Here is a 13,152-nt window from a genome sequence, read left to right as displayed (position 1 = left end):
AGCCCCCTCCGGGAGGCTAAAGTCTCCGCGGGCGCCCGGCCGGTCCCCGTTTTTCTGGCCAAGCCGGGGTCCCAACTCAAACCTGCCTCTTTCTCCATCCTGTGTCCCGACAGCTCGGCAGCGCTCTGCCGGGAAGCGCGATTAAAGTGGCACTCCGTGGGGGCGCCTGGGTGGCTCAGTCGTTAAGCGTCTGCCTTCGGCTCAGGTCATGGTCCCAGGGTCCTGGGATCGAACCCCGCATCGGGAGGCTCAGTGGAGAGCCTGCTTCTCCCTCTCCCACTCCCCCTGCTTGTGTTCCCTCTCTCGCTATGTCTCTCTCTGTCAAATCAATAAATAAAAAATCTTAAAAAAAAAAAAAAGTGGCACTCCGTGTATTTTTCCAGCTTCTTAGACCCACCTGGTAAAAATAAAATAAAATAAATAAAGGAGCCCGGGATGGAACGGTCGTTATTTTTCAAAAGGTCGAGAGGGGCGGTCACATGACCGAGTAACCGTTTCAGCGAAGTGGCTGCAAGTCCGCGTTTGCTGCAGAGCCGCCCCCTCCCGGCGGGGGCGCTGACGTCACGGAAAAGCCCCGGCGCGGGCCGGGCGGCGCGCTATAAACGGCGGGGCCGCGGCGGCTGCGGGCGGCGGCGCGGACGGCGGGCACGGCGCGAGCACCGAGCGCTCGGCGGCCCCGGCATCGTAGCCCGCACCCACGCAGCACACGCGGCCTCGCGGGCGCCCACCCGGCCGAGCCAAGTAAGCGGGCGGTTTGGGAAGGGGGTACGCCCGACGCCGGCGGCGGGGGGAGTGCGCGGGCACGGAGTGGGCGTTCCCGGCCCGCACAACTTTCTAAGTTGAGAGCAGAGGCCCTGGAACTTGCCGTGCGCTCTGTGGTTTTCTGTTCGGGGGCGGGGGGCAGAGTTTAAGGTGCAAAGGATGCCATTTGTATCAGGTTCCTTAGTTCAGTTCAGTAGGAAGGTCACCTCCTCCTGCAGACTCTGTGGTCAGAGGGCAGCCCTCGCTTGATACGTCATGCTTTTGTTGTTCGAATGCCAGCCGGCCAACTGAGGCACGGCTTAATGAGATTGAAAAACCGACGGTCATCCCCGTTAGTGGCCGGCGTGCTGGGGTGTGGAGTGTGGGTGTGAGTTTGGGAAGAGGAGTGTGCATTTCTCACTCTCACGAATGATCTTGCTTATGAAAAACGAGAAGGCTTCTGCTTTATGTCAAGTAGCCCGAGAGAACAAACCTCCGTGCAAGGGGATGGAGGCTTGCAAAGGGAAAGTTGGAGCAAAGTTGTTCCATGGCATTTAGGAGGGTCTTTGGCCTTCTGATTTTCCTCAGGAAGGTTGAAGAACTCTCGGAGTGGACGTGGTTTAGTGAGAGTGAAGCATTTTCTCTGCCAATTTGATAGGTCCGAACGTGAGCAGGTCATTTCCCTGCGGGAACAACAGGGCTTGGGGCTGGGATTTTTGAAACATGATGTCTGTGGGCAAGAGGGCAGAGCTGAGGCATGAACCTCAGACAGAAATTCTTTTTTGCCCCCAAATAATAGCTTATTCGGGCAGCTGGAGAGCATCAGGGCAACTTTACTAAACATGGAAGTTCCAATAAGTGCTTGTCCAGTGCAGCCAGAGGGAGTGAGGTCATTGCCACGTGTTTGCCACCCAGGCACGGAAGCCCGCTGGACGCTGGTGCAATGAAGAGCCATGTTTAGACAAGAGCAGCTAACCTGGCCGGCCGGTCCCCAGCTCCATTAACTTGTTGCTTTTCGAGCCCTCTCCGAAGGCTGCTGGTTTGCTCGGGCTGCCCGTGTGTCAGTGCCGAGTGGGCTTCCTGAAGGCTCGCTCAAGGATGGAGGAAGCAGGGGGGCAGTGGGTGTTGTTCACGGTACTTCTTTCTTTTTGTGAACGACAGTCTGCCTGAGGAGCTGGTTACTAATTGAAAGCCTCTTGGATTTGGGGACAGTTTCCTTGGGGTTCCGATATGTCAGGGTTACTTGGGTGTCACCCCATCTGCTGAGGTGCCACTGATGACTGACTGTGTGGTGAGCCCCCCAGGCTCCCGCTCACTGATGTGTGCCTCTCGGCTGCTCTGCTCTGCAGGACCCAGCGATGACCCTGAACAATGTCGCCATGCGCCAGGGTACTGTGGGCATGCGGCCGCAGCAGCGCTGGAGTATCCCGGCTGACGGCAGGCACCTGATGGTCCAGAAGGAGCCCCACCAGTGCAGTCAGCGCAGCCGCCACTCCGCTGGCCCCGAGGACCACTGCCGCCGGAGCTGGTCCTCTGACTCCACAGACTCCGTCATCTCCTCCGAGTCGGGGAGCACCTACTACCGGGTGGTGCTCATAGGGGAGCAGGGGGTGGGCAAGTCCACTCTGGCCAACATTTTTGCAGGTGTACATGACAGCATGGACAGCGACTGCGAGGTGCTGGGAGGTAGGTGGCCCAGCCCCAGTGGGCTTCTGTCCATCAGCGGTGGTCCAGTCCGAAAGAGCGAGGGGGTGGGTCGTTTATCTGCAGAGGTGGGAGCGGTGATTATGCGTCCCTGGCACTGGCTGGGGAAGCTGAGTCCCCAGAAGAGCCCTGGCATGGGGCCTCAGGACGGGAAAATGGAAATGCTCCTAGATGGAACCCGGGCCAGAAAGGGAATTTCTTAGATACCAGCGCCGCGGGGACTGGGGGGGTAGACTAATTAAAGAGGGCAGAGTCAGAGGGTCAGGATCCCACTTCTGGCTTTTGCCAACTCTGACCTGGACTTTTCAAGAGCTCAGTATGGACACAGCTTTTTTGCACGGTTATACCTAAAACCAAACAGATTTGAAAAGCTATTAGGGTAAGTTCATCAGTTTCCACCATTATTAGAGGCTTTTGAGGGCGTAAAATAGTTTAATATCTATATTTGAAATAGTGCAATATTAAATTTTTTTTAAGTATAACAGTGGTGATACATGTGTTTGTATATGTACAGGTTTTCAAGACAATGTTCCATGTACAATCTCACTTAAAATATTTAAGACTCGCCTGTTTGCAAAACGGATTTGAGGTGACGTAGTCACAAAAATGCATGTGTTCCTCAGATACATGTATGAGGATCCTGATCATCAGTGGTATTCATACAGTGACTTTTAGCCACAGCTTCCATCTTAGCGTACGTGACCAGGGGAGCTACAGATCCTTATCTGCAGCTATAGACATAAAGGAAGAACCTTCCAGTGCTTGCCCGAGTGGCATGGTCTGTACTCTCACTTGCAACTCACAGCTGAATCACAGACTCCCAGGGTAGGGAACTGCCTTAGTGATGAGTTGGTTCTGCCCTCTGCTTGACGCACAGGAGTCCTGCTCCTTCCTCCCTCCTGTCAGCCCATTTTGGCCAACCGTTGCTTCTTGATTGTCTCCAGGGTCAGGGAGTTCACTGCTTCACGTGGCAGCTCCTGATCTGGACTGTAAATGATGACTCATTGATAGAACGTTGATTTCTCTCCTCACTTCTGGAATCTCAGGGATAGCTAAATGAGAGTCAAGGAGAAATAGGGTCAGTATTGGAAGGCTGATTTTCTCTGTAAAGGCTGGTGGGCGACTGTTGGTATAGGAGAAAGGGAGGGAGGAACGAATATCTAGAATGCATGTTTGCAATGGGAGAGGCGCTTTATTGGGTACCTTGTATCTGCTACTGTTAATTTTGGTACTTATAAAATTCCTGTACTCATAGGAGTAAACTGAGTCTCAGGGATCCCAAGTAGCTTACCTAGAATCAGTGGGGTAGCTGGAATTAGAGCTCAGGCCTTTGTCATCTTAGTTCCGTGGTGTCCTTACACTGCCATTGACAGGGAACCTGCTATGTGCCAGACACTCTACGAAGTACTTCTCCTAAGTTTTTTCTGATAAAACAAAAATCGAGCCAATTTTGTATTAATATCCCTGTTTTACAGGTGGAGAGATGGAGGCTTATGACATCACGTCACTTTCCCAGGGTGATAAAGCTAGCCCGTGGTCTGGCCGGCAGTCAGACCTGGTTGTGTGCATTCACTGTGCCCACCAACCCCTGGGTTTGGCGTCCACGTGCTGGTAGTGTCAGGTGCACACCTGGCTCTGTGCCAGGCTCCGGGGTACCCAGTGACGTGTAGGATGCAGGACACCCTCTCAGGAACAAGTGAAGTGTCAGTGGCTGTAATTCAGAGCAGGGTGAAATTGGTGAATACCGTAAGAAGTAACAGGAAAGTGTTTCGGGAGATTGACGGAAGGAAGAGATCAACCAGGAGTCTTGTTTTTTGAGGGAGGTCTTGAAAAATTTAGTGGGTAGCAGACTTTCAAAAATGTCCATTCGAGTGGAGTGGTACCTCTCGGGGGGTGGCATCATCCCCATAGGCATAGAGTGTTAAGAAGACCAACTCATACCTGGAATCTGGGAAGGCAGTCTTCGGTATTTGGGAGAACTCTTTATTTAAAGTGGGGAGGGAGAGGGAGAATGCTTACCTCCTCAGAGAATCTTGGGCAAGAAGCTTCTCCATTGACCCATCCTATCTAATGTGTCCTATTTGAGTAACTTAATTTATACTGTCTAGGATTACATCTCTTATCTGTAGGCAGCTGTTGGAACCACTAGGGGCCTCATGTTTCCAAAGAAGAAGGTTTTCCAAGGCATGCCCCCACATTGTTCTTTTTTCAGCATTAACCATAAAAAAAAAAAAATCCTCTATACAATACTCTCATCAGATTTTCTTCTAATAAAGATGGATGTTGTTACAGCTATATTGCAATAATCTTATGACTCTCTCTACACATTTAATGCCATTCATTTATTCATCCCTTCATTCATTCCTAAATAGTTAGTGAACATACACCATGTAATTCAGTGAATCACTACGGGGATGTGCAAAGAGTCCTAGGGCTTCCCCCTAAAGATGCTTACAGTATGTGCGATAGAGACGGATGTACACCATCTGTACACCAAGATCGGGTGTGATGAGTGTTTTGAAAGAGGTACAAGGACAGTGCTGTGGGAAATCAGAGGAGGAAAGATTACTTTTGGCTGTGGAAATCAGGAAGGGGTTCATGGAAGAGGCGGTCTCTGAGCTGGACCCTAAGAATGCCTGGGGCTTGGAAGGCCTGAGGTGGGTGGGAAGGTATGGCACCTGCACACGGAGAGTCTGGAAGGAGCACTGGGCTTCAGGCTGTCGGTGTGGGTTGGGAGCCCAGCTTGGATTCGGACGTAGCTGAGCGCTCTCGCACAAGGGACTGACCCTCGTCAGACTTCCCCGTTATTGAAACGGACCATCCCTGCTTCACAGGACATTAGAGGAGTCAAGGAGAGAACATATACTAAGCATGTAGCCCAGTGCCTGGCATGTAGAAGTACGGAATGAATGAAAGAGCCGATTCTGAATCTACCGTTCCTTTCCCTGGACTTACCTTCTCAAACTGGCACTTCAGTCACTTCTGGTCCCCATCCACTCTCGTCCTACTCCTGGCCAGGGCCCTATGAGACGCTGCAGGAGGCGAGGACAGTGTTCCTAGAGCAGGTGTTCCTTCAGGGCCTGTTGGCATCTCCTGGGCTAGGAAAGCTGAGAGCCATTGAGAGTTTTGGGGGAGAGGGATGTTGGAGCCTCAGAGCTTTTGAGAGGCTGCAGGAGCCCGTTGCAGCGTGAGAGAGAATGCCTGTGCAGGTCCCACACGGCACTGGAACCAGTCCTGGGCCGGGGGGCCCTCCACGCACAGTGGGGGTCAAATGAAAGGTTAAGGTGTGCTAGTCCAGGGAAGATAGCGACGGTCACCCAGTCATCGGAGCTCCAGCCTACCCCCTGAGGATGATCTCTCATTACACAGAGTGTGCAAGTGCACCCCCAGAGCATGGGAGAAAAGAGGACTTCCCCAGACCCAGGATCCTGAAAAGCCCTACAAGCTAATAGGCCTCAACCCTTTCTCCACACACCTCAACCCAGGGCAAATTTCAAAGGACTCAGTGCTTAACCGACTGAGGCACTCAGGCGCCCATAGAATTCATATTCTTTTATCTCCCCTCTCCCCACCTGATTAGCTCTTGAGAAGGCTAAAAAGTGAGTGACAAGGGGAGGAAGAGAAACTAGAGCTTTGGGTGCAGGCAGGGCCCTCTCCTGGTTAGCCGAGGGCCAGGAAGCAGGATGCTTAGTGTTTCTGAAGAATCCGTGGGCCTGGTAGCCAGAGGCAGTATGTAAACCTAGGTGTGGGTCACACGCAGTGAAGCAGGGTTGGAGACACGTTGTTTTCGGCTCCTGGGTTTGCCGCACGATTTTCAGGCAAGGGTAAGTCCAGGAATCTTGGCAGAACAGCAAAGCAGTTAGGCATCTACTTTTTAAGTTGTAATCCTTAAACCACTTTTTCTCTAGGCTGATGTTCTGATACCTCGTGAACCAAGGGAAAGTTTGGGTTTGCTTTTTCCCCTAGCTATTGCAGTGTGGTAGGTATGTTTCTCTTTGAACTGCTGGGGACCCTGGTGAATCCCTTGTACCTGCTTTTGGGTGGTGAGTGGTAGGCTGAGGACAGAGAAAGTGCTGTTTTGGATTTCCTGAGCACAGGGAAAGCTTTTAGAGAAAAGAGAAGAAGCCCAAGGTAGCAAGGGGCAGTCAGCCGGCCCCCCTTCTGTGCTGCTTAGGCTCTGACCATTTCCATTTGGCTGTATAAATATGCTGTTGAGTCATACTCTGTCATACTGTGCAGTAAGCCAGATTGTGCATCGCACTGTGATCCCAATCATGCTGCAAGTTGTGCATGGCAGACAGGATGGGCATAAAAGACTTTTAATCCCCCAGTGGGGACACCGTTACCATTGCTTAGAATGATACCTTGTGGAGGCAGGGAGACTGACAGAAAGACAGAGCCATCCCATCCCTGGTTAACTTTCTTCTCATTTGTCTGTGTTTTCTTTCCTTTCCCTCCCCTGACTGCATTTCCTAGATGAAGAAACATTTAAACAGGAGCATTACTTTTAATAAACCCCTTATTCCTATAAAATAAGAAATGCTCTGGTTTCCCCAAGTGGCACTTTTAAGCTGGCTTTTAGCTATGGTAGGAAATGCCACGTGTGGCAAGAACCAGCCTCCTCCATCCGAACAAGTGAGGACAGCAGCTAATATTTATTGCCTTTCTACTTTGTGCCCAGGCTTAACATAGGTAATGGTCATGCGGCCTTAAGGCATGAATATGGTTATCAGTCCCATTTCGTAGATGAAGAAGTTGAGGCCCAGAGCACTTCAGTGGTCCAGAGGCACATAGTTAAAAAGGGATGGCATCCAGATTCTACTCAGGCGTGCTTGTGCTTATATCCCCAGTGCTGTGGTTCTCATTCATTCATTCATTCGATAAGCATTTGCTGCCCACCTGAAGTATGCTGAGCGCTGCCCTACATGGGTGGGGGGAGGTGCTGGGGGTATAGCAGTAAACATCACAGATGCAGATCTCTGCCTTCACGTTCTGGGGGTGAGAGGGACAGAAAATAATAAATGGATTGCATGTTAGGTACCTTTAAGTACGATGAAGAAAAACTGGAAGGGAGTAAAATATTGGTAGGGAAGATGTATTGCAAGTTTAAGTAGATGGTGAGGGAGCGCTTTTGGAAGGAGGTAAGGGCGCAAGCCTTTTGGATTTTCCAGGGAACAGATTTAAGGCAAGAGGAGCAGCAAGAAAAATGGTAAAAAAAAAAAAAAAAAAAAAAAATCACTATGAAAATCATAATTTTCAAATGATGAAACTCAAAACAGGAAACCTCACTGTGAAAATAGAGTGGGGATGGGCTTCTTTGTATGCAGTTGATGGGAATCACTTCTGCAAAATCCCAGTTAACTCAGCCAACCCTCCCCCCCAACTGATTTCTGTGGGCTGGAGCTGCTCTGGCCCCTCGTACTGCTCACCCTTCACCTATACTCAGACTGGGCTCAAGTACAGGGAGGAAAGTTTCCATTACCAAGTGGAGCTGGAGGCTGCACTTAAGGCTGTACTTAAGATGGAAAAAGAAAAGCCTGTTTATTCCTAGGGAACTGTACTTTTTTGAGGGAGCAAACCTCAGCCAAGACAGGGACAGTCTCAAGGTTTTTTTCTTGCGTGTCTCAAAACAGGAAAAATGTCTCTGAGCCCAGAGCTCCTGAAATTGCCAGTGAATGTCCAGTAATCCCCCCACTGAAAGGTACAGTGAATTTCCATGTAAGGCTTACGAATGAGGCTTACGGTTCCCTTGGGTGATTCTCAAGCCATCATCCATTGAATCGGAGTCAAAAGCTCTCAGTGAGTTTATCCTTATAGATGGTTTCCCTAGAGCAAAGGTCTAGGAATGATGAAAACGAAAGCCTTCATTTCAAGTGGCTCAGTGAGACATATTCAGAAGACATAGGTGTTCTGCTCAGGAAGTACTGGAGGAACATACGTAGAACGTTGTGGAAGGTGATTAAGAAATAGTAATTTGCCTTTGTGAGTATCTGCATATTTGCATAATTAATTGCATATTTAGTAGGCTTACTTTGTAACATAATTTCCTACATGACACTCAGGTAAAAGTGTTGCCTATTTTCCTGACTCCAGTATTGCTGTTCTTTCTTTTCCAGAAGATACGTACGAGCGAACACTGATTGTTGATGGGGAGAGTGCAACAATTATACTCCTGGACATGTGGGAAAATAAGGTATGCAGAGCCTGTAGCTCTCCGTAAATTCCTTCAGGGCTTGCCTTCCAACAGGCTGTTTGGTGCAAGGGTGACCTTGTCCTTTTCAGTGTTCTAGGTGAGGTGGGCTCATTTTCTTGATTAGCTTTTTTTTTTTTTTTTTTCTGAAGTAGGAGACTGTTCTCAAGAAGAGGCCATTCACAAATGAGCTCTGAATAATAAGCAAGTTGCAGTGATTTGCCCTTAATTCTATTAAAAAAAAGACAAAAACGTCTGTCTGCTTTAGGAAAAGTGCCAAGAAGGATGGATGATCATTTAAAGCTATATAAAACCAGATTATATGAAGTTGACATTCTTTTTTTTTTTTTAAAGATTTTATTTATTTATTTGACACAGAGAGAGAGAGCACAAGCAGGGGGAGTGGCAGGCAGAGGCAGAGGGAGAAGCACACTCCCCACAGAGCAGGGGGAGCCTGATGTGGGACTCGATCCCAGGACCCTGGGATCATGACCTGAGCTGAAGGCAGTCGCTTAACCAACTGAGCCACCCAGGCGCCCCTGAAGTTGACATTCTTAATACTCGTCTTCAACGTTTGCTTTTTAAAGATTTGGGGCTTCTGAGCCTCTATGCTAGACCTTCTCTTGGTTGGGAACCCTCTTCTCACAGAAGGATTTGAAATTTCATCAGTTGGGAAAAGGCAAAAGGGAGTTGTTGGAAGTCAGAGAGGGCTCATTTTTGGTAGATTAGCTAGAAATTGGAAATGTGGTTTGGCAAAGTTGTTGTATAATTTATCAACTCAAGCTATAGGAGGAACTGGATAGTAAAAACCTTAGGATACACAGATCGCTTCTTTGCGAAGGACGCTTCATTTCCCAGGCACACCGAGCTCAAGGAGTTTCTTCTCATTTTTTCAGGGGGAGAATGAATGGCTCCAGGACCACTGCATGCAAGTCGGGGATGCCTACCTGATTGTCTACTCCATCACAGACCATGCCAGCTTCGAGAAGGCATCTGAGCTGCGGATCCAGCTCCGCAGGGCCCGGCAGACTGAGGACATTCCTATCATTTTGGTGGGCAACAAAAGTGACCTGGTGCGGTGCCGGGAAGTGTCTGTATCAGGTGAGAGGGGTGGTGCCCCACCACGGACACCCTCTCGGGGTCACCTCCTTTTCCTTCACCTCCCTTTCCTTCACCAGTCTCCTACTTCCCTCTTTCCTTCTTCTTTCGTGAAGCTGGCACCAGGGACTCATTATTAAAATGCTCCGTGGAGTATTGTGTAGAAGATGCCAGCATTCCCAGCAGATGATCCCTGTGCTGATGGCCGCCCCCTTGTCCATCTGGGCTACTTGCTGGATTCCCATTTTCCCCAGCCTGGAATTGCTTGTGGGAAAAGATTATGCTGGGGGGGGTTGGATTTACTGGCACTCCCCAGCCTTTTCTCCTTGTCCTTTTCTCTTCTCTGGGGAGCTCTTAGGAGTTCAGGGAAATAGAAGTAGTGTCTTTATGTAAGAAGGATGGGAACTCTGATGTGGGGGCACTGTGGGAGTTTCATTGAGAATAAGCATTCCACTCTGGCTGCCTCTGGTTCCTGGAGACCCTAGGAACACCGTCCCGCCCCTTGCCTTTTGCTTCCTAAGTTTCCGTGAAGGCATCAATCTGATGGTGTCACCTAGACATCTTCATGCTTAGTTCAGGGATATCGCCTATTTGCTGGGGACGGGGGGCCCTTGAGATTTTATTGTCCACATACAGATTTGGTTCCTGGTACAATGGTAAAAATTAAAACCCTGCATTGCCAGGCCCCACTCGGGAGGAAAGAAACCTGATGAAGACTTAATGTCTACAACTAGCTTGGGAATGTCTTTCTCTTAGGAGACGACTGTCTACACTGATCATTTTTTTCTAAGCCAAACTTGGATACGTGGTCAGTGAACACAACGGAACTTTTGACACGGAGGCCACTCCAGAAAAGCTTGTTTATACAGTGTGCAGGAGACTGTATTGTACATTTGTGAAATCATCAACATTTTTTCAAAATAACCTCATCAGAGCTTTAACATCATTTTTTAAGAGAGGAAAGTCAAAGAGTAGGATTGTTTTTCAATTCGGGGAAACTGAGTCAGCAGAAAGCGTTAAGAATCCGAGCGTGAGGATGAAGCAGGCCTGGATTCACTTCTGCCGCTTACAGGCTGTGTGAACTCCCTCATGTTTTTAAAGATCACCCCCGACCTCAGTTTCTTCATCTGTCTGGGAGGGAGAATGTGTTTTTCCAGTAACATGGTAAGTGCAGTAAGTGAAGGCTGCGGTTTTTACTGAGTTGGTGTTACCGTGGCTGATGCAGTTGGACCTCCACACAGTGCATCTGTGGTGGACCAGCTCTAGAGCCCACCTCTCCTGCTTGCGGGAAGCTTCCTGTGACCGCCTCCCTGTGTGCTGGGAGGACACTGTCACCACCATGTGGCCGCCTGACCTAGAGTTGCCCGGCGACAGCTCCGAATACGGAGCCCGCTAACTTGGCCTGGGCCATGGAGCCCCTCTGACTTTCTTCTCCCCTCCTTTCCTCCCCAGAAGGGAGAGCGTGTGCTGTGGTGTTTGATTGCAAGTTCATCGAGACGTCAGCGGCCGTCCAGCACAACGTGAAGGAGTTGTTTGAGGGCATTGTGCGGCAGGTCCGCCTCCGGCGGGACAGCAAGGAAAAGAACGAGCGGCGTCTGGCCTACCAGAAAAGGAGGGAGAGCATCCCCAGGAAAGCCCGGCGCTTCTGGGGCAAGATTGTGGCTAAAAACAACAAGAATATGGCCTTCAAGCTCAAGTCCAAATCCTGCCATGACCTCTCTGTGCTCTAGGCCCCCAGAGTCACCCCAGATGTCCCCCTATGGACATCGTTGAACACCATTGGGACCGATAATCTATATTAGATTGGATCCTTAAGTATTACTAGATAAGGTTTCCCCCATTGTAGCTGGGAATTAGCTTGTTAGCCTCAAGGGCAGCATCATGCATGGGAAACGAAAGATCTTTGTAAAATCAGTATTTATTTACAGGAAAAGCCTGACCTTGCTACCTGAACACCCAAGACTCATCAGAGGATGTGTTTGGGGTTCACATGTGTTTGCTCTCTCCTCTGGATAGTAGAGAATTGAAGCCTACAAAAGAATGCTCAGAACAAGAACTTTTTGTTATTAAAATGTCACCCAGTGTTCCGATACATGAATTTGAGGCCAGTGGGCCATAGACAAACACAGGAAAGCTGTCAAAGGATTTATCCAAAGGAGGGAGAATTTCTTTCTCTGTACCTTATATTCGTGGAGCTAGGATTGTAGAACCAGGCTCATCATAATCATGACTATTATTGCTCCATCAAGCTGTGAAAAGAAATGATGGACCTTCCTGGAAACTAAAGCTTAGCGAACAATTTTTGTTCCATGCCCATAGTTGGGGATCCAGAAATTTGTAGAATTGGGAACTGATAGGGGTACCACTTAAGGGATCAAAAATCATATCTTGGCTTTTGTGTCTTAAATTTTTTGTTGAGGGGAAAATTACTTAAATTCTACTTAGTCAAACCATCTTTTGTGTTTTCATTGTTTTTAAGGTCTTGGGGCCATCATGAATATATTTTAAAAATCTGAATTATTGATAACCTGGAGTGCAAAATGCCTAATTTTGAAATATAATCAGAGGTCTGAATTTTTATAAAACACAAAACAAATACTTCAGTATTTTGGGTTGACCCTTATATGCCACAGCTCTGCTCTATTTATTGTTATTTTGCAAAATAATAACCATTTTAACATTTGATAAAGCATATTTATGAACATATTTCTTAATAGGAAAAGTGTCCATTTTATTACCATTTTCTATCTTTTTCAGAATATGCAAGTTTTTACCTATATATCTTACAATAAAAGAAATAAAATCTTTGGGAAAAAAAGGCATTCTTAAATGTTTTTTCCTCCCCAAATAAGACGATTATGATTCTTTGTTTGTTTTTAGAGCAAGCACACTCTACAGAAACATACCTGTTATTTTATTTCTTCTTTTCATTGGTGGTAGCCCCATTGTTATTTGTTTCAAAGACTATCCCTGACATCTCTCCTTCGGAACCATGACTCACAATAATGCAGAGTTATTTTTGGCTAATACAGTTGGGAAGTATTTGGGGTCCTCTAAATGCTAAGTACAATAAAAGCCAGATTGATCTTTTACTTTGGCAAATTCCTGACTGAACAGATGGACCTTTGCTCCCCAAAGGCTCATGGCCCTAAGCTTGACTAAAGCATTAGAGGAAATTAGATTAGGGGGCAAAGAAGGAAAAAAAAAAAAAAAAAGGTGGTTTTCAGCCTGCAATCTACCAGGCATGACTGTAACCAAATTCTCCTTGATGGCATTAATATCAGTTTGACCTTCCCGTGGCTGCGTGTGACCCCTTGCTGGAGTGGGATGACCCGGTGTCCCCCTTTCACATCAGTGGCCCCTGCGTGTACCTTCTGGCACCTCCCCTCCCTATGTTTCTGAATATCGCCTAAAGCCAC

The 13,152-nt window shown here is 48.3% G+C and overlaps 1 protein-coding gene across 1 annotated transcript; it reads left to right on the top strand.

Moving 5' to 3' along the window:
- Nucleotides 1-637: 637 nt before the first annotated feature.
- On the top strand, nt 638-12,551 carry GEM (GTP binding protein overexpressed in skeletal muscle). The gene is made up of 5 exons (XM_035011534.1): nt 638-741; nt 2,091-2,427; nt 8,562-8,638; nt 9,532-9,736; nt 11,186-12,551. The coding sequence occupies exons 2-5, from the start codon at nt 2,100-2,102 to the stop codon at nt 11,461-11,463; spliced, it is 888 nt and encodes a 295-aa protein (XP_034867425.1). The 5' UTR covers nt 638-741; nt 2,091-2,099; the 3' UTR covers nt 11,464-12,551.
- Nucleotides 12,552-13,152: the final 601 nt, after the last annotated feature.

This window comes from Mirounga leonina, unplaced genomic scaffold (assembly GCF_011800145.1).
Source record: "Mirounga leonina isolate KUSES-001 unplaced genomic scaffold, KU_Mleo_1.0 Mir_165, whole genome shotgun sequence".
NCBI classification, from domain to species: domain Eukaryota; kingdom Metazoa; phylum Chordata; class Mammalia; order Carnivora; family Phocidae; genus Mirounga; species Mirounga leonina.
This window is presented reverse-complemented; position numbering and strand designations above follow the sequence as displayed.